This window comes from Rhodnius prolixus, unplaced genomic scaffold, assembly GCF_049639745.1.
Source record: "Rhodnius prolixus isolate KJV_2025 unplaced genomic scaffold, Rpr scaffold_15, whole genome shotgun sequence".
NCBI classification, from domain to species: domain Eukaryota; kingdom Metazoa; phylum Arthropoda; class Insecta; order Hemiptera; family Reduviidae; genus Rhodnius; species Rhodnius prolixus.
In genome coordinates, this window is record NW_027411605.1 from 5,150,499 (window position 1) to 5,172,418 (window position 21,920).

General features: G+C 35.9%; 1 protein-coding gene across 5 annotated transcripts in view; it reads right to left on the minus strand.

The window, feature by feature from the left end:
• LOC141454851 (calpain-11-like) overlaps window positions 1–21,920 on the minus strand; it is a 150,408-nt gene that overhangs the window by 10,265 nt on the left and 118,223 nt on the right. For 2 of the 5 annotated variants that reach the window (XM_074129488.1, XM_074129489.1), the window contains 2 exons: window positions 3,985–4,156; window positions 1,037–1,224 (listed from right to left, as the gene is read on the minus strand). In XM_074129488.1, the coding sequence (XP_073985589.1) occupies window positions 1,037–1,224; window positions 3,985–4,156 (360 nt within the window). Of the gene's footprint in view, window positions 1–1,036; window positions 1,225–2,315; window positions 2,662–3,984; window positions 4,157–5,345; window positions 6,337–11,223; window positions 11,360–21,920 lie in introns of those variants that run through there. The other 3 variants (XM_074129492.1, XM_074129491.1, XM_074129490.1) reach the window with 3 other exon arrangements.

Sequence of the window (21,920 nt, forward strand, 5' to 3'; positions counted from 1 at the left end):
ATAAAAATTAGACATTAATCTGTAACTAGTTATTAAATATTTTATGTGGTTAATCCACTACCAACAATATGATCATCCGCAAGTCTATTCCATTAGCGAAATTAATCAGAATTAATTTTGAAAGTATCATCTGAATTCTAATCTCAGAGAAGATATTACATCTAGGCTTTGCTCATATAAACATAACTACCAGAGATTATCACTGAGAAGAGGATTGCCATTTCCTTCAACTATCGGGGGCGACGAAAGCCATTTAGTACCTTACCTCTATGTGTTAGTGTGGGATGGTATTCAGTCACTTGGATGAGGTCGTATGCTCACCTCTGTGGCAGGACACGCAGGATAAGTGGACAACTAGAAGGCGGATGAATTGGCTCGGTTAGGTCATAGCTAACCTTTCAAGGACCTTGGGAGCCCTACTGCTTTCTATCTTAAAGAGATGGGTTTGCTATATAATTTAAGGGCTTAATGTATCAATGCCACTGACCAAAGCCAAGCTAAAGAGTAGAATTGAGAAGCTAGGCCTAAACTTAAGGTACTTAGACAACAGGAACTTGAGAGTGGCTTAGTAGTCACATAGACCAGCTGGATCTGGATCGGTGGTCTTCGCAAACGTGTTAAACGTTCACTTTCAAGAAAAAATTTTTGGAACCATTCTTCGGGAGAATTTAAATGCTGTTTTACAATTACCAGATTTGAATGAGGAGAAAGCGTCATCGGTAAAAGTAAAGATTAAAGAGTGCGGGCGAATCAAAAGGTGTGTAGGATGAAGAGAACTGGTCCAAAAATGGTTGCTGGCGGAACTCCAGCCTCCAAATGGTGATAAGCAGAGTGATTTACGCAAAAGTAGCGATTTAAGATGAAAAACGGTAGAATACTTAAGGGTTTCCACAGTAAGCCCAGAAACTATGAAAACTCTATTGAATGCTTGCGCAAACGTCGAGAAAAGCAACCCTAAGGCTTTGAGTAAATTCATTATTTACAATTGAATATGGTTCACTGATTAATAATAATCTCTTTAGAAAAACTATTTTACCTAAATAGACCACAATAATTATTGGTAGTGTCAAAACTTTGGTCGGGCGGAACAATTCTGTCCAGGAACCTTGGTGTGAGGGTTAATGAAGATACAGCGCCGACAAACCAGGTGTCTCCCAGTTCACCGCTCTCTATGTCGCTTCTACTGTTCGGATCGCTGGTGAACCTCGGCCTTTGGCACATTTCCTTTTAACAAAAAAGCAAAACAATAACAAAATAAATGAAAACATTTAGTACCAAATCTCCGCACAAACTTAAGATGGTCAAGGAAATATGGCCCGGAAGTGATTTCAGACCAGAGAACCTTCTTTACTTTGAGTTATTAGCTCAGGGTAGCTGTGCATGATCATGTCTAATCTTGTCTTTGGAGTTTTCGCCGAAAATGTCCGTCTAGAGCTCCCGAGAGCCCAAAGTACACGAATTATCTCATAAACTGACCTTTGCACCAAGCTAATACCTTATATTTCGAACGGGTCCTACCAGAGGATTTTACTGTAACGTAACGATCAACATTCCTAAACCGGATGTGCCACTTGTCCTTTCTTTAAGCTTTGTGTCCTATTGCACTCATGGTGGACAACTTTTAGTTTATCTTTTTTTTTTTCTTCAGGGATAAATCCATTAAGAGAACTTCCGGGATAGGAGAGAGGCTATTCTTTCCTTTAATGTACCATTTCTGTTTAATGTACGGTGCTACGTCTTACAAATTATAAAGAAGGGTAAAAATCCCTAAGTTGGTGGAAATACCAAAATAATGGGAGTAACGGATCTTTCACTAGCTTTTCAAATGCAGCCTACAGTTTTCTTTTAACTCATTTTTTTATAGATCAAAATCTTTTGTTTGACTAATTTTTCAGTGAAACTTGTTTTAAATTATACAAAAGTCGAAATGATTAGCATCTTGAGAACTGCAGTAAGAAAGAGAGTAAATGGTGTGTTTTTTTTTATAAGAACTTTTTTTTAACTCTGAGAAAGATTGCATAAAACAAGTCACTATTTAATTGAAATAGTAAATGAAACTATTAATTATTATACGTTCACAATATTAAGTGAACAATGCACCACTATTAGGTGTGCCTTTTTAATCATTAGTGGCACGTGTGAGGACACGTGAAGAAGGTACGTCGTCTTCCACAGTAAGATTAAACAATGGACCACGTGTACTGCATGTATTTTTTTTTGTTTTGTTTTCTTAATTATATTATTTATTAAAATTAATTATGTAAATAACTTTAGGGAGAAGTGCACTATTATTAAATTATCATTTAAAATGTTACCTCTCTTATTAAAATGGTCATAAATGAATCTCTTGACAATTCCAAGCTATTCAAACTAAATTTGTAAACCAACTAACAACAAACAAGTTTCCTGGTATGATTCTCACGATTCTCCTTTGTACTGCAATTTTTTTAAAAATACTGTCCACTTTCCACATGCGGTACCGCAACTTTTGTAGTCATGAGAAAAGGTTCGATTGTCGAAAAAATCAGGAAATAGCAACAGGATCTCTCAAGCACAGAGCGAATGAAAAAACAAAGTTAATTTTCCCTTGTAAACCCAATTTACCACTTGGTCTCACTGAACGAATTCGATAGCGTTTTAAGCGTTAGTTGAGTGCCAGAAACCTACCAGATCCCAATTGTTGAAATTCAGGAATTTTCCTGACAGTGTATTATTTACAGTTCATTCTAGATCGTTTACAATCGGAACACAGGTTAAGGGCTTAAATAAGGCAAAAACGATTACTGTTCACTCCGTACAGTTACAAGCGAAACATGAGACCTGGCTAGAAATAACCTTCATATAACCTTCCTTCACACTATTCTCAGTGTTGCTATTCAGTTACAAGCCTCTAAAGGTCATTTTTTTTAAAATTTATATCCGATCATTTCAACTTCTTCGCGTTATTCCTGGGTGTTCTTGTACAGCACCGTACAGCAGATTTGAGTGGCCCATTTCCTCAGTTAAGGTTTCAAGAGAGTTCAAACCAGCTTATTTCAGCCTTCTTTTCGTACTAGTCTAATTGCTCACCAGAGCTCTATGAACAATGCGAAAAACAAAAAACTGGGATTACCTTGTCGCTATTTTTTTTTTTAAGCTTGGAGCTTTTACTGAAGTTAATTATTTTAGACCATTTTTCTAGCCTACATGAATTTTAGGTGCTAAAAACAAAACAGTTTAATAAAAAAAATATATAAATAATGCAAATTAAATCGGCCGAATTTAGCCAGCGCCAAGTAAAAAAAAAAAATTCCCTGAGGATATAATATTTTTGTAGTTGGCGTATAAAAGATCGAAGAACAGTGAGGTGCACTAACCTCAAAAGATATGATTTCTAAAATAAAAATAAAAAATAAAATTTGCAAATGCCTACATAATATCCACACTGCATACTTCCGATCCAAAAAAGCTTAGTTCGTTGTACTAAAAGGATTAGAAAAAGAAAAAGTGTAATGCTAATAACGCTGACTTCCCGTTACTAAAAACCTGATAATAATTGGCCTATACACCTACCTGCTAAATACTTGTTACAATGTTCTTTTATACGTGGGGGGAATCTTTTTATTTATTATTTATTTTCATTTAGTTACATCGATTGATTATTATTTTTTTTAAATGTTTCGTAATTTTTTTTGGTAATGAATAGTTTTGTTATACGTGCACTTTATTTCGGGACTAAAGAGGTTAATACGCAAGCTATCCTAGGGAAATCACTGTACTCCTATTAGATCTATATAGAGTTGGTAATTGCAGTAGGGTCTTGGGTTCAGGACCTGCCGCATGATTAAGTCTACCTACTGGTGGCTGCAGAACCCTTCCCTCTAAGCCTAAATTCAATCTACTCCAAATTAAGTGAGCTGACTAAAGAACCGATTTAACTTACACTACCAGTAAATCTATCCAATTTGAGGACCCTCAGCAGAAGTCAGCTGTTAATATACTTACATGCGGTCTCATCCAGACTATTGGCTGAACTGGAGGTTTCTTATGTCTGTACAAAGATCTGGGCAGCGGCGGGAATTCATTATCTTCGTACAGACAACCTCGTTCTCGGCATGATCTTCTCACCGCTTGGTAATTTGAACCTTGTCCGCGAGGTCGCTCCACCGTCCACAACCTGTTTGCAAAAAAAAAATGTTCAAAATGTTGTATAAATGAAGTTGAGGTTTCTCTGGTGGATCCTACAATAAGACTTTTGGACAAAATCATCCATTCAGATGTGCGGTTTTTGGAAACCGCTCCTTCCGATTTCCTTTAAGCTTAGCGTACTCTGGAATTCATTTGTACATGGGCAACACAAGTGTTAGGTCTTTCAATTGGATTTGAAACCTTGTTCTCAGAGAATACAGCATGATTCTTGGGAAGCTATGACCTTTCCTTCAACATTATTACGTTATTACAGTGAACTAGTGTAATATTAAAGTCAATAATCACTTTTAGAACAAAGTATACGTTTGAAGAGAATTCAATTAAGTAAATTAAGAGACAGTCATGTGAGTTCCCATTAAATTATTTGTTCTACGATAGAAATTCTCACGGTTTTGACTATGCTTACTCAATATTACTAGGCCTAGCTATAATTAGTAGTTATTTGTCGTGACCTTGATCTTTACATTGAATTGAATCATAGTTATGCTTGAATAGTGAGCACAGATAAGTTCGCGTCCACTAAGATCACATTAATTAAATAATGAAAATAATGCATAAAGTTCAAATTCAATACTGTATTTTAGTTCCCACAATGCAACCTGAAAATAAGCTTTTAGAGCAGTATCTGTAGCTTTGAATAATTGTTTTAGAAAATACGGACATTATGAGGACGAATAGGGTACTTTAAGTGCACCTAATCGAGTGCCATTCTGGTGTAATTGGTACTTTTACAAACTGTACAATCTTAATAAGTGCGAAAAAATGTAAAAGCTACAGTAAGAGAAAGTTTTACAGAGTTTGTCCTGAAGGAAATAAAAGTAATCGTTACTGAACGCCAAGCGATTGTAAACTGCGCTGTAAATTTCTTTTAGACCCTGCGTAACAGAATAACTTTGTCCAAATATAGTTCTTAATTACCAAACCAAAAAAAGAGAACTACATAATATACATATGAGGTCTGCACGCCTCTCGAGTTGGACCGCTATATCACGTATCTGATTCCAAAAAAATTTAAAACATCCTCCACAGTTAAGACCTACATACATACTAAAACATTTAAACTTTAAAACTATGAGATGAAGAAATAGAATACGTATTCTTTTTTTTTTATGTTCTGCAAACATCTCGTAATATGTGAATACTTTCTAGGCGCTTACCTTGATTATGTAGTAGGCCTTCCATCACGTATATACGAAAAAAACTTGAATCACATTGAAACCTAGTTATCACTTGAAAATGTCACTTGTTTTTATATTTATCTCAAGGTAACGATTGTAAATTAGATTTTATTCTTTATGGTCCAGCTAGTGGTGGAACCTTGTCTTATATTGTTTACATTTACCCAAACATTAATATTGTAACCAGCCAAAAGGTTTAATTGTTACATTTCAGGGTTGTGAACGCTTTTAAAAGAACAAAAAAATTCGTACTCAGTAAAGAGTTACTTTTGGCAGAGGGATTCCAGTCTGTTGGGGATAAATCTAAATACCAATTTACACCTTCCAGCTATTTGTATTTTATGAGATATTTTGTTGACACACAAAATTTTCAAAAAAAAAAAATCACTTTTTTCGGACCCAGGGAACCACAAAACGGAGGGTTTTCACTATGAAAATTCTAAATTGAAAAAACCTGACGCGATCGCAATTCTTACCCCCTTGCTTAACCTAAATGAAAGAAAGTAAAAATAGAAAAGTTATCTGAACAAAAAAAATAAAATTGAGGTTATAAAGATTGTGGAATGTGGTATAATAACATGTTGTGAACCTTCCCCATTTCTGCGGTAACGTTAAAGATAGACCGTTACCGGGACATAGTGTTCAGCCTTTTAGTAAATGAGTATTCTGTAGTTTGGGGAGTGTGCAGTTATGGTGTAGAAGGAAGGATATGTGTTTGACAGGAGAGCTTCGAATAAGGACAAATAACGGCATGAGAACAGCAGCTACCACTGCCGCAACACATCATCTCATCTACAGACACGAGAAATCATTATTGCTACCGAGATAAAGAAACTATATAAACAAAAAAGTGTTGTTTAAATTTAGCCTTTAAATAGATAACTGAACATATTTATTGTCTAACATAAAGATAACTGGTGATATAACAGCTTGAATGACCGACCAGTTACCTTAAAGATTGCACAGTAGCGGAATTTGTACTGCTCTTAGGGTTCCTCCCCTACCTCTAGAACAGGTTTACCAACACTTTACAGTTTGTACAACCGCACAAAAGAAAAAACTAAAAACTAATTACAAATGTTGCCCCCATATTTATTTAATGAATTACAAATTTATGGAATTATTTTCCTTGTAAACAATTCCAAAAATTAAAAAGATTTTTTTAACATAATATTTTGCTTACTTCTAATGTACGCCAGATGCGGAAAAGTTGTGAATATTGGTTAAAATATTGGAAAACGAATAAAAGACATAAAGATTGGGCATATCTTTTTGTGCAATAAGAATGCGCTTTTATAAATTTATTTGCATATGGCTTCTAATTGAATGGTTTTGAATTATTTTCTAATTCACTATCCAATAGGTGTTGAGCACTTTCGGGGGAAATCGCTGCTGCAACAAACAATGACAATGGACGTGTTTTAAACATATTTCATTCGTCCTTCCGGTGAACAGATTTTTTAAAATTAGGATTCTACTTGGTTTTAGTCCAAGCATTTGCAGTTCTGACATTTGCCTCCTTACGAGTAAATTCTTTTTGACGGATTAGTTTTGGATTAGGCATGATTAACTGTACTTCCGGTATTTCGAAACACCATCTTACCGCTATTTATCGATAAAAAAATAAAAATAAATAAAGAGAGCATATAAGTGTGAGAAAACAACAATGGAATGCATACTAATGGTAATCCAGTTCATAGTTCCCGTTGCATAATATGGACTTGACCGTGCCAGAAACTGTTCTTCTTCCAACAGAGGTGTGTGTACTTAGATATCCATAACGATCAGCTAAGTACCTGTGGCATGCAAGCTAAGTGGGAGATAATGTTCCGGAACCGTTAGAATAGAATAGATTTCCATCAAGGCTGTTCTAGTAGGCGTCGTAGGTGCATATTCCGGGGTCGATTTTCATGAATGTGGTGTCATTCGATTTGGATTTTTTTTTTTGTAGATGTGCCCTTTAGGGGGGTCTCACAACTGTAAATGCAATGGAAGAAGAGTTAGCCCCAGTTTTTGTACCCTTTACCTAATCAATAAGTGTCCAAACAGTTGCAGTATTAAGTGCAGCAAAATGGGTCACCATCAAAGAGATTGCACAGAGACAAAAGCAGAGCACAACATCTTCAGTTTTGATGATGGCCAAGAAATCTTATGCTATCTCCATACATTGCAGACATTCTTAAAGAAGGAGGTACCACTAGGGGAGAAATAGAAGCCTTGCTACATTCAGGTCAGCAGTATCTCTAATCTTACACGTAAAGATGAATGCTAATTGGGAACTAATTATAATCAATTTAAAAGGAACAACTTTAAAATAAATCGATGAAATAAAAAACCCCAATTCGCTAATTACAATTTATTTTTGTAGATGGTTCAATGAATAGAAATGAGAAAAAAAGGACTAAGCTTAATAAACAGCTGATAAAATAACCTTCCTTTACCAGCTGATCAGCCTGGCCAGTTACCGGCGGCCATCTTTTTTTAACTCGTTCGTGATGTCTCTTGATTAACATGATTTTTAAAGTGAATATTAGTGCATGTTAAAGTAAAGTAATTTATTTAATAATAAGAGTATTGGTGGTATAACTATTAATTGTGCGAATGATGTTGAGTTCTCACTGATAGTTTGGTCCATTACAAGAGGCTTAGTTTTCAATCTGCCAGGTTAATCTCAGAGCTACTAGTTTATGTATAATAGTGTCACTGGACGTGGGCTCTCTGAATATTCTGAATTCTAAGTTGTTGTCTCTTATAGTGAGTGAGATATCCAGGAAGTTAAGAGTTTTTTCTTTCTCATATTGCAAGTATGCGAAATTTATGTTTAGGTTAAATTTATTTAAATATCTCCTATTACAATGAATCTAAAAGTTAAATGGGTACTATACTTTACTGAACAAATATTGTGCAGCATAAGGGTCTGGGTCATCTAATAAATTCTAAACTATATTAATGACAATTTAAAGCTGTAAAATTACTTAAATGATGCTATCGTTATCAAACTTAAATAAAACATTATAAAACTTTTTCGTACGTTTCTAAATGGCTGAATTTACGAGCTGAAATGTGAATGGAAATGTTGGCTACTGGCTGATTTGTCATTTAATCAACCCTTTTACTTGACTTTTTCAGCTGTAAGTTTAAATTATGTTATTGATATTAATGTACTAAAGATAAAAATCTACGGAATTTGAGAACAGTTTTTGGAATTAGTTTTTCAATGGTCGACCTGATTCAAATCCAGTGAATCCAAAGACCAAAGTGTTTTTTCTGATCAGTAGGCATCTCTAGTTTACGTTTGAGTTACTTTAAAGGTTAACAATTTTTCTTAGACTCCCAAGAATTCGTAGGTATAAACCTTTGAGAACAGCGGTAAGAAAAAGTCTAGTGGGTGTTCACATCGGAAGTATTTGAATTGGTATTCTACGTAACGTAAACAAAAAAAAAAGAAAGAGGGATGTTTCGTATTTATATATGGACGTTGGCCAATCTGTAGCACACAGCAATTTTGTATGTGAGAGAGTTTCCAGTTTTTATGCCCGGGAAGCGAGAGAGGTCGGTCGATCAGTGTTGACACTACATTGAAAATTCAAGAATTATACGTGGCCACACTGACAATATTGCGGGGCTAAATAGTTAACTTGTTCAACACGATCAGGTACTTGGCCTCTAAAAGTAACGCACTTACATACAAACGGCCGTATTAAATAATATGGATTACGATAAAGTTGGAGTGGTGGGTGTGTGTTTGTGTTTTGCATCGCTTGGAAATTGCAACAGCACACTGCATTTATTTGGAACACCCATGGTGCAGTAAAAAAACCAAAATAAGTTTATATTTGTTTCCAATTATTCTTGTTAATACGACGACTAGCTGAATAACGGGATACATCACAGGAAACAAAACTTAATGATTTGTTCGTAACCGGCAGTACCAGGTTTTTATCAATGGGAAATATGGTTAGATCAGCTGTGCTGGGTAACCTAGCTGATTTTATTGTCGTAGCGCGCCTGTTTCGGACTTGCATACATCCTCAGAGGTAGGTGTTAATTAATCAGGTTGGTGTTGAGAATTTGATTTCACTTATGTTTCCGTCTCATACGTCAGAGTCAACCGGTCGAAATAAGTAGAATGCCCAAAATTTGTTTCGACATTCGATACTTTTTTCAATTGTGACTACGAACAGATCGTTCGATAAAACATTGTAACGTGTCAGAACTCTAAAAGTTAGATGCAAAAAAAACGGAGTGGGTGAAAATCGATATTAGATTTCAATAGCAATTGTTATTTTTTACAGTTTGAACAATTTGCTTGCTCCCAAACCAAGAAGAGAATTATAGTAAATCTGTAGTTACTTTGTGCAGCGGAACGTGACCTGGTCTGACTGTATTATGCATGTTGTAACATGTAGATTGGTATAGATTCAGTTTGTGCACAAAAAAAAAAAACCTAACCTAACCGTCTACATGCTTGCGGCTGAACCAAAACAGAAATGTTCACATACAATATTGGTGATTACACACACAAATGGATGGAATTATAAGGCGCGGCTTAAGCCTTTATAAAGCCGCCCAAGGCCATACACATTTCTAGTGGTCAACACAAACCGGGTCACACACATGCGCCTTGAGAAGAGCCGTTAGGTAAGCATCACCCCCGGGGATGGTAACTGTGGAAGAACTTGAAAAAGCTGTCGCCCTAATTCGGCTAAGCGGGGTCTCGAATCACTTTCGCTTGTTCTCATGATCCTCAAACTCTTATTCAGCAAAATTTTGTAAATAATCTTGTAATCCATCAGTAAGAAGATTATCAGTCCTACTTGGGTAACCATGATGAAGATTCTGGACCAGCTCTCACATCACACCGGAAACCAATCTGGCGTGAATCTCTCATCACTTTCTACAGCTGCAATTTGCGTAGTACAATTTTTTTGAACTCTAGACATTGCTTTTAGTATTAGGCAGTTGAATGTGCACTGATTCGGGAACCGTTTCTTAGTAGAAGAAGCCGATGCAACATAATTTTTTTGAAAAAATGAAAACATTATTTACTGTTAAGTCTTTTATAGTTACCTAAAAATTGGGAGGGAAAAAATTTAGATCCACTGTGACACTTCCGATCGGATGTTATTCAAAGTATGGAATTTGACTAATTCTGCTGGCAGTACAGGTAAGGAGGCCATCCACACTATCCCAAAATGAAACCTTTTAAAGGCAAGCTTTTGAATGCATTTTAAAATGTATAATTTGATTTATACACATTAACAGAGTTTAAAAAAAAGTGGCCCTTCAGTTGAACCTGATTTAGATCGAAAGGTTGCTTCTGAGCCAAAGATCAATCCCGAGCTATCGGAGATCTTCCACTCTTTTAGTTATGCTCCACACAGTTTTATTAAATACAATTTTTCGTTTTTAGAGGACCATAAAACTGTGTAGTATTACCATAAAATGCGCAAAATCCAAAATCAGCACGATTACAACTTCGTCTGAAAAAAAAGGTAAGGAGAAAGTAAAAATTGAATGAAAAACTATTCATTGTTAAATTAAGTGAGAGAGGAGAATCAATATCTCTCTCCTCTACCTGCAGAATTAATATGAAAGTAAAATTGTTTGGCCATTTACTGTAGAAGAGAAAGAGAACCAACATTGAATGGCCGAGAGAGAGAGAATGGCTGTACTACTCTCTGGTGTGGGATATAGGTCAATCTCAGGTCATTCACCTCGTTGAGTATCGGCTGTACCCTACTCAATGTCCTCCATAGGTCAGGCTAGTTTGCCTCTCTAACCCTGTATTTTTTTTTTTACTAATACACGCCTTTTTCATATCAGTGTTTACTTTATTATAAATAAACATACATACACATTAGTCAGTCTTAAACTACGCCCTTGAACATCTCTGTGTTTGTACTAGTTGTAAATAACACACACAGTTACATATACGTTCAACACCACTAGTTTTGCAACCTTCCTTAGCAACCAAACATAACATTCTCACAAAACATAGCAACCAAAATTATTTCTTTGCCCAGCTGTTACTTTATTTATTATCAAATAAATTTATTTAAATTTATAATTGTAACAAGTAAATCAGATGATTGAAGGTCAATATTAAACATAATTCTGTCATTATTTTACTATATTAAACCATTAAAGGTACTTTTAGATCGAAATTAGAGACTTATAAGGCGAACTTTTTTAAAACCTTTTTATTGTTATCTATTCGTACATATTAAAAGAAGGTACCGTAGTCGTGCAGATTATCGATTTTAACTTATTACCGGAAGTAACCGTCCCCATGGTTTTAGAAATTGATCTGTGCGTATGCATCCCACCATAACTAAAAATCGTAAAATTGCAGAAAGTTATAATTTGATATTTAAAAGGCTTTGGTTCAAAATCGCTCGACCGGAAGTATTACATGACAGAGAAAATACTTAAATTAAAACAAAGCCGATTGTGCTAATCGATAAATACTTAGATTTGTAACTTTTATTTGAAACATTTCTCCTTGAAAATCGATTAAGGGCATATTTGGGTGTTTAGGCTATTCTCTAAAGTGTCATTACAGCTAGTTGTACTGGCTTATCACCTATTTAATATTGATAAGAATCAAATGTGAGACAGAATGGACTGATTTCCTAGTTTGATGATAATCGACAATCCGGAAGTGCTATAAATAATAGAATGTTCCGTAATTTAAGATTTTCTAGCAGCTTCAAACATTTTTCGTTCTTGACCTAATGTTTATTACATTCATACCTATAATATAACTTCAAAACTTATACGTATTTTAAAAGAAAGCTCAAAATTTGTCTTGAAACGTTCTACTCGAGACTTGCAAGTTGCAAGAGATAGTAAAAATATCTACATTCCCCTGGACATGATTTTATAACGAAGGAGCAATACCTCCTCGGCAAGTCTTCCAGTTCAAAAGTTAGATAAATTAGAAATCCTGTCATTTAAAGAAGTTCCCGTGAGAACGAAGCGCACTCTGCTCCCAGATGTTGTTTGTTGTATCCCCATGCATTCACCCGGTAAATCCGACTGTGTGGTGGCTTCATTTATTTCTTCTCTACTGGATTATTAAAGGACGAAACGGTGGCCCCCCTATGACCTGTACAATTCTGCCAACCTTTCTCTGTAAATAATGATTTTTTTATTTTTTATATTATTTATTAAATGACTAGTAAGTTATTCGTGAATTATTATTATTTTTTTTATACATTCCAAGTTTACTTTCTCTTTACCGCTCGAAAGGAACCAATAAGTATTTCCGGAGTTTTCGCTGGAAATGCACGTTTTAAACTTCCTGTGGAGGAAAAAGTGCGTCTTTTATTTTTTGACAATTTGAACTGTTTGCGTGCGTAACGGAAGTCCAACTTTGAGCTTACTTCTGAGATCAACCGGAAGTGCCACTTTCCTTAAACAGATTTTCCATTTCTTGGGTTTTTCTTATAAAACAACTACAGCGATTTTCTTTTTTTCTTCGCGGGCGAGGAATTATTAATTCTAAGGTCGTAATTTTCTCGGATAGTCAGGCTGCTCTACGAGCTATTAGTTCCTACCAGGTCAACTCAAGGCTGGTTTGGGACTGTCTGGGTGCCCTGAAGGAAATTAGTGACCAAAATAAGGTCTTTCTGGTTTGGGTACCTGGTCATTCAGGACATAAGGGAAACGAAGTGGCAGATTAATTGGCCCGGGAAGGCCCTGCGGGACACTTCGTTGGCCCGGAGCCCTGTTTTGGGGTTTCGAAGTGTGTTAAGACTGCGGCCATTAATTTGTGGGTGCAGAGTAGGTCTCAGGAGTGGTGGCTCGCCACCACTGGACAGAGACAGGCGAAGGAGTTCATCAGAGGCTGCTATTCGCCAAGGCTGACCGCAGAATTAATCCGTCAAGGCAGTGGGGTTATAAGGATAATTGTAGGCTTATTAACTGGCCACTGCAGGCTCAGAAAACACATGCATCGTATGGGCCTGGCAGATGATAGCCTCTGTAGGTTCTGTCAGGTGGAGGAAGAGAAGGAAACGGCACTGCAATGTGTTGTGTCAGTGTGAGGGGCTTGTCTGGGCTAAGGATGTTACTTCTCGGGGAGGAAAAACCAAGGCCTGTGAGCTTTACCCAGGTAGTCGCTCTCCAGCATTAAGAGTTTGATTAAAAGGACAGGTCTGGAGGGTGAGCTCTAAAGTCGGGGAGCCACAATAGATCCAAAGGGGTCGCAGTGGCGTAGGCCTTGAGGCCTCCTTAATTTAATCTATTCTATTCGCGTGCTCAGTCTATGGCTTTCGATTGGAACATTGTCGCAAGAACGTGGGTGAAGAGAGGAGGGGGTTACTTCCGTTTAGGCAGTATGTGAGTGTGTATGTCTTGTCAATGCGCAGTCCTGGGGCTACAGTTGTCTATCTCCTTCAACTCTGTGCTTTTTTTTTTTACCACAGCGTACTCTCGAAGCTTTGGTTCTAGAAGGTAGCAAGGTCCTTCATTCTCTTTCTATTTAATATTCCGTAGCGTTCACAAAGTGATACATGTATTATTAGTTAGTATAACTAGTCCCTCCATTAACGCTATCAGCTATAACTTGTGACGCAATAAAACACAAGATAATGTCGGCCATATTTATATTCTTAGATAATCTTCAGGTAACTACGCTGGTTGTTGTTGTTTTGTCTTTTAATTTATACATTCTACAACACTAGAACTGTACCGACAATGAAGTTGTTTACAGAAGATTTACTGGTTAGCCAGTTTAAGTTATCTTTTTTTTTTTTTTACAGACTGTTTGTTGTTCATTCAAAAGACTCAGGAGGATTATTACTTCAATTCTACAGATTGTTGTACGAGTATGAAAAAATTACTTAGGCGTCGTGAAAAAGTTCCCGGCCTAGCTCAGAGATGGCGTTGCTATCAAGAAAATTTTTGTAGTTCTAATTATGTTAAGAGAGAAACGTCAGCATAGGGTCTGTAGGATTGTTTCTCTGTATACGTCATTTTTACTTTCACTTCCTGCAGGTGTGGAAACTGTTGCAATATAACGGAAATTTAAATTTGGAAGAGTATAGTAGTAACAAAAAGTGTAAAATAGTGACTCTTGTGATGGAAACATTCTTTGTTATGTAGGATTTCACGCTAACGGAAGTAGAAATCATAGTTTTTGAAAACTATATATGAAGTATTTCCGGTAAAAACTGCATTTCGCAACTTTTTCTCTAACTTCGTTTTATAAAATAAGTAATCGATTTCCACACAATGAAACTAACCTCAACTAACCCAGCTGATCTGAACTGTATTCAAATTGCGTTCATTGTTGCCAACATAATTTCATTTCTTGCTATACAGGAGAAAGTCGAGTTCAAATTGTTGTAAATATAAAGTATCGTACACCACATCTGTCTATCATTAAATGGAACGTTTTTTTGTTGTTCCAATTGAAATAATACTTCGGGGCAAAATAATGTTGTTCAAGTATTAACCAAACAGTTCGTGGTAATAGGTCCACATATGAATTGGGTAGATATGAGCTGTTATTTTTGAAAGTGCCATAAGTCCATATATCGAGATATTTAAGGTTTTGCATTTGAATTAACATTTAAAAATATTCGTAAACCATAATCTATTCAAGTGATGTTATTAACACTATACACCCTTTAAATTTTATTATGAAATGATAATTATTACAATTCTTAAATAAATAAACGATTTTTTTTAGCTCCAAATGGACTTATACCACTTTCAAAAATAACATATTACAAGAAATAAAAACAGGAGTAAATTTAAGTCCATATTTTTATAGATATTATAGCTTTTTACTGAAATGGGTTTTTATGTAAAAAGTAATAATTAAAATGAAGACATTTAAATACACGAATAACCATGTTTATTTTTATTTTTTAATTTCAGTTATATTAAAAATATAAAAATGAAAATTACTTCGTTAAGATCTTTAAAGCAATTTTTTTTTTTTTTTAATTTATTTGTAAAGTTACACCAGCGCTAGGCACGCTATTAGTAACAATGACAATAACTGACACTAATTACAAACTCCACTAATTGACGGGGAGAAGTTACCTCAGTGATAACACTCCCTAAGTCCTCTCCAGGGATCAGCTAGTCTCTTCAGAAGAGAGAAAATCGTGAGGCCACTGACTTTCCAATCGACTAGGAGGATGATCTGGATGGTGAGGAGATGATAAATGGCGGACAAGAGGATTGGTATGAGAGTGCAAGTTCTGATGAAAACTTTTTGTAGCGAGTTGGTGCAATCTGACCCAAAAACCGGAATTTCCAGGTCTGTGTGGATGGTTAGATTTGAAACATAAAATGGAGCTGTTTAACGATAGTGCGGAGAATTTTAGACTGGAGAGATTGAATTCGTTGAATATTGGAGCGTTTCGTTGAACCCTCCAGTACGTCCAGGCGGGTTTTAGTATGGAATTGTAAATCAGTCGTTTGTTATTAAGTGAAAGTTTTGAACGTTGGTCTAGTAGTCTTTTAAGTAGTCGATAACGCCTGTTAACTTCAGTTCGTTTAAGTCGTGTATGCGGGTTCCAAGACAGTCTTTTTTCTAAATAAAGCCCAAGATAACGGACAACATTGGCAGGAGGAATTGGAATTGAGTCATAGAAGATCGGAGGAAGAGTGATGCGGCTGAGAGTAAAAGTAATATTTTGAGATTTGCTTTCATTTAACTTGATTTTCCATTTTTTAAACCGTTCCTCAAGAGAAAAGAGATGAGTTTGAAGGTTTCTGTGTGAAGTTACCGGATCAATGTGAGGAGAAAGTATCGCGGTATCATCTGCATAAGTTAGAAGGACAGTTTCAGGATGGATTGGTATGTCTGCAGTGTATATAACATATAGGATAGGTCCTAAGAGGCTTCCTTGAGGAACACCCCGCTTCAATACGATGTTTAGCTGAAAACGATGTCCTGATTTGAATTTGAAAATGACGATCAGACAAATAGGACTTCAAGATGAGGAAGTGAGTGAACGGAAGAATGCCCTTGAGTTTCCAGAGCAAGCCCGGGTGCCATACTCGATCGAAGGCTTGCTTTACATCGAGAAAGACTCCCGAGCAACACTTTTAAAGCAAATATATTTTAAACTTATTTTTCTTTTACTGTAATCTGCTAACGAACAGCGTACACTGAAGTAGCAATAATCAAAAATAATTGCAATAAGAAAGTTGTTTTAATTATAATTATTAGAAATGGACTTATTACACTTTCAAAAATAACAGCTCATATTTTGCAGTTACTTTCAATCAAAATTGTTGAAACTAACTGATCACGAATAGGTTAAATCAATTATTATTATTATTTCCAATGAGAATATTGGTACGCCTGGGGAGCACTGCTGGCCTCCGGATATTGTTCTCTGGTTACCGGATAGTGAGCTAGCTAAAAGAAGCTCGCTAAGAAGAGGAAATCTTAGTGCCAAACAGCTGGATTCGAACCCGAGATTTCCGCGAAGGAATCCAATACGTTAATCTGAAGCTACGTATACTGGACACATTTACTATCATTGATTTTATCCGTCGTAGAACGCATATTTATTGTATTCCTGGCCTGGTTTCGAACCTTCATCCATTATCAGAGGTTGATTTATCTGTTTGGGGTAGAGATTTCGAAATCATTCGCGAGATAGTAACCTAAGTTAATCATATCTCTGATGATAGCTATTATCCAGAACCCGCCCACCTGATCGCAATCTACTTATTGCCAGCTTTTCCCGATTTTTCTTCTTCGAAACTTGAGCTTAATCTGCCATCTGCTTACTTTACTTTAACATTTAGGTCAGAGGTAAAAAGTACGATAATTTTTTTTTTTTTTTGCAAATTTTAAATTGAACACAAAAAGCACTTTCTCAACTTATTGGGACAATATATACAAACATATGCAAATTACTTGAATCGGTTTGGATACAACTGCAATAACTAAACAAACACTCTGGCCGCACACTTGTGAATAGAAAGTTTGCCAACTTGGTGTTTACAAAACGGACAAGACAGACGCGCAGCCCCCCTAAAACGGAAACATGACTTTATAAAACTACCGGAATGATAATAAAAGCTCCGCTACGTAATTTTTTTTTTAAAAAAAAAAACTAACTAAAATAAATAGGGACTTAACAAGATTACTTGACAGTTTTGTGATGTGTCATTAGATTTGATTTAAAGTTGAAATTAGCCTAGATTTCAAGTTGTAGGTGTGTTTTAGTTTGCCACTTCTAGTACTATTGTCTGTCGCGTCATTATATTTTTTTTTTTTGTAGAGTCCAAGTGCGACTTCCTGGCAGATGGTGTATTTATTCTCGTAGTTTTCACTTTCTTTCAGTGCTCTTTAAGTTGCAACAGAGACCCATGAGTTTGAAAACCATGAATTGGCTTCCTTTCTCGGGTAAAGTGAACTCGAGATCCCCTCCCACCAATAAATATGAAAATCGCAGAAAGTTGAACTTTTAGATTTCCGGTAGGTGCCGACCATTGACGGGGACAATGCCATAATAAGTTTTTTTTTTTTTTTTTTGTCAGAACAACGTCATCCGGGAAAAAACTGGCCAGCCTTGGAGAAAATGCTACAGCTGCTAAACTTTTCTAGAACTGAATTAAACGTAAGAATTTAGTAATGAAAAATGGTTTCCGTTTTTTTTTTTTAAATCAATTTTTTGTCGGCCATCTAAATGTGAAAAAATTCACATTATAAGACTGGAGGTTGTGTTATCTTCTCTAAACTCCTCTGACGGACAATGTCCCTGAGTACGTCTTGGTTTCCGTTTCCTTTCATGCCAATTAAATAAAATTTACATTATTTTTAGTTTGAACTGTTCAGTTTTATTGCGAGTTTAAACTAGTCAAAAGAAGTTATTTCCCTTTTAAATGAGAGATCGTTACTTCTTCTTCTTCTAAAAACAGAAAGTAAGTTAACCGTTCTTTATCTCACTCAGTGCTCAAAAATAAAAAAGAACTGAAGATTTGACCATCAGATAACGAACACTTTACTTGAATCAATAATCAAATCAAAAGAAAGTCTTCAAAGAAAGTCAATCAAATCGCCATTATTACTTTGGTGGAAAGTCGAATGAGTCTTACTGCAGACTTTAAAAAAAAACCTGATCGAGAGTTATATGTCAACAGACTTGAATATCAAGAGCGTAATTTTAAAAACTTTCATTTTGCAGATCTTTCCAGACAAAACGGGATTATATATTTATTATTATTATTATTATTATTATAAATATTATTACATTAATTAATTAATATGGGGTGTGTTTCATGAACTAAAAATGTTACCAGCACTGCACGCTCTCAATGGGTGAGAACTACTGACGGCCACAATCAGTCTCAACTCCTATCAGGAGAACAGAATTGGAGCGAAGCTCCTGTCATAACTCTATTCCTACATCATGTCTTAAAGCTTTACTTTCAATTCTCACACTGTTTCTGTAAACATTTAAAAAAGAAGAGGCTAATAAAACACCACTATAAACCATTCACCCAAATGGTTTGACCACTCGCACGACTTTTTCTGCTTACAATTTACCTAATTAAACTTATAATTAGCTCCTACTTAGGGGTAATGAAGTTTTTGGCACTTTTGTCTGATAATTTCCACAACTCCCCCACTCTCTAAGAAACGAAAACTCCTGGGAAATATATATTTTTTAAATAAAAGCCCCCTAGATCACTATGCGTACCAAGAACTGGGAAAGCTCAGAGAAAATGCTGAAAATTCTACTTTGAGGCTGTAGACCTTGGGAAAATCGTCTTCTCTATATTCGCCAGAACAGTACAGATGTGTTTGCTAATCTGTGGCTGGTGTGGTATGGAGAGAAGTGTTTACTTGGATCATACTTGGCACATGTTTTGCACAAGTAAAGTAAAGTAATCGCCTATTTTTTCAGGCGGGGCTTAACGTCCAACTACCAAATTAGGTGTCGTGGACGGAGGCGACTAGCAAACATACATTACTGTAAATTTCTTTTATTAACCATTAAATAAAATCCAAGTTATAGACCGGGAATCGAACCCACTAAACCAACCATACATCTTAGCTTAGCTTTACGGATCTAGCCTAAAACCGCCTAGCATACTTTACTATAAATTTCTCATATTAACCATTGGAATATAGACTAGTACCGCAATACATCTTAGCTTTGCGGGTCTAGCCTATAACCGCCTAACATACTTTACTATAAATTTCTCATATTAACCATTGGAATATAGACTAGTACCGCAATACATCTTAGCTTTGCGGGTCTAGCCTATAACCGCCTAACATACTTTACTATAAATTTCTCATATTAACCATTGGAATATAGACTAGTACCGCAATACATCTTAGCTTTGCGGGTCTAGCCTATAATCGCCTAACATACTTTACTATAAATTTCTCATATTAACCATTGGGAATATAGACTAGTACCGCAATACATCTTAGCTTTGCGGGTATAGCCTATAACCGCCTAACATACTTTACTATAAATTTCTCATATTAACCATTGGGAATATAGACTAGTACCGCAATACATCTCAGCTTTGCGGGTCTAGCCTATAACCGCCTAACATACTTTACTATAAATTTCTCATATTAACCATTGGGAATATAGACTAGCACCGCAATACATCTTAGCTTTGCGGGTCTAGTCTATAACCGCTCGGCTACCGTGGCGCCTGCACAATACCGTAATGCAAATAAAAAAACTTAAAAGTGTTAAAAAACAAAAGAAGCTGTCCAGGTTTCACCGGAAACTGGGACAATGTCGTTGGTCCCAGGGCCTATTTGGGCAGCCCTAATCTAGGAGGGGAAGCTTAATCCAATCTCTCCCCCCTCACAACTGGATTTAAGTGGAAAATCTATTCAGTAAAATTGTACTTCCGGTGGATTGATTTAGATTTATTGCTTAAAAGCTTAATGCAGAGTCTCATGGTGGCATGTAACTAATCATAAAATTTGAACTGAGCGGTTTTTGTATTAGCTGAATGTATACATGAGCTCTTAAATGAACTTAACATTTAAAAAAATGCTCGATCAAATGGAAATATCGTAAATCTTACGTAAATTGGCAAGGAAGAGTAAAAATGTGTAAATCAGAGTGAATTCCCTACCACCGGATGTATGTATGGCTCAATTGTATGTGATGAACGAGAGGACGATCAAAACTGCAAATAAGGCGAGCATATTGCTCCGACAAGTATCAGGAGCAAAAGCTATAGTGCACACAAAAGTCGGGTGGACCATTTAAAGCACAGAGTTCATTGTGTTCCCACACAGGTCCTAGGTCTGCGCCAATATCTCCCATGTTGGGATGTAGCTAACTGCAGCAAGCCGACGCAAGAGACGCACCCATTGCGGTTTGTTACCGTTTATCTGAATCATATTATCTCGTTCTCAGAGCTAACTAACTGGACCACGAACAGAATACTCACACAATGAAACAAAACGAAACTATTCCACGTGATTCATAACACAACCTGGTTCTCTTTAACCTTCCTTCTTAGTTTTTTATCTCTCTCTCTCTCTAGGTAGGAGGAAGTACTGCGATAAATTTCAATTTTTCGTGGTTTTACCGGAAATACATGTTATGAGTAGGATGTTGAAGCGCACATTCCAAGATTCTAACTCCATACTCCACATTTCAAAATGCTTTCAACTCTTACAGATATGTGAACCTACACGTTACCCGGAAATGACATCACATAGACTAGCCTAACCCATCCCTCACCTAAAAGAGCTAATTCTTTTAAAACACTTTAAGTAAATAACTTTTGATTTTATCCTGTCGAAACATGCATGCTTATTGTTTATCTGATCGGTTCCGAACTTTCATCCATAATCAGAGGTTGATTTATCAGTTTGGAGTAGAGATTTCGACTCCATTTATGTTTTCCGTTTCGTGTCTACACTTGCTGACCAATACAACACAAATATTCAGTGATTTTCTTCAAACTTGGGCATTTTATCAACTCATTCTTTCTAATTTTATACTTAGTTAGATGCCACCAGCAATAAGCTTTTACGTAATCAACTGGACGTTCTATTTTATTTTGATCGCATAGTTACTGTCGAGACCGCTTTCTGGTGGTAGTGAATCGATCACTATCGATTTTGACATCGATATTGTTTCAGTTTCCTGTGATTTCTCTTTATTTCAGATATTTTCTTCTCAACTTTCTTAAAAATCACACCATTTTTCCACAAAAAAAAAAAATTAAATTTTTCAAATTATTTCATTGGATAGTTTTAGTGACGTATTCTTCTAACTATATAAATGACGGAGATTAGTAAATTGTTGAAGTGTATATAAATAAATAAACACATACGATAACTAATTTAACACATAGTTGAAACATTTAGCGGTCGTTTACTATGTAACTGTTGGGGAGAGGGGGGTCATATTAAACCTGTTTAAACAAAAAAAAAAAGCACCAATCAAATTGGGTGACCTTTGCAGGTTAGAACCTGCTCGTCTGAAAATTGCACTCATGTTTGCTATTTACTATCTCATCTTCACTAAATCATTTGAATGTAATTTGTATGTGTATATTATACGTACTAGCGCAAAA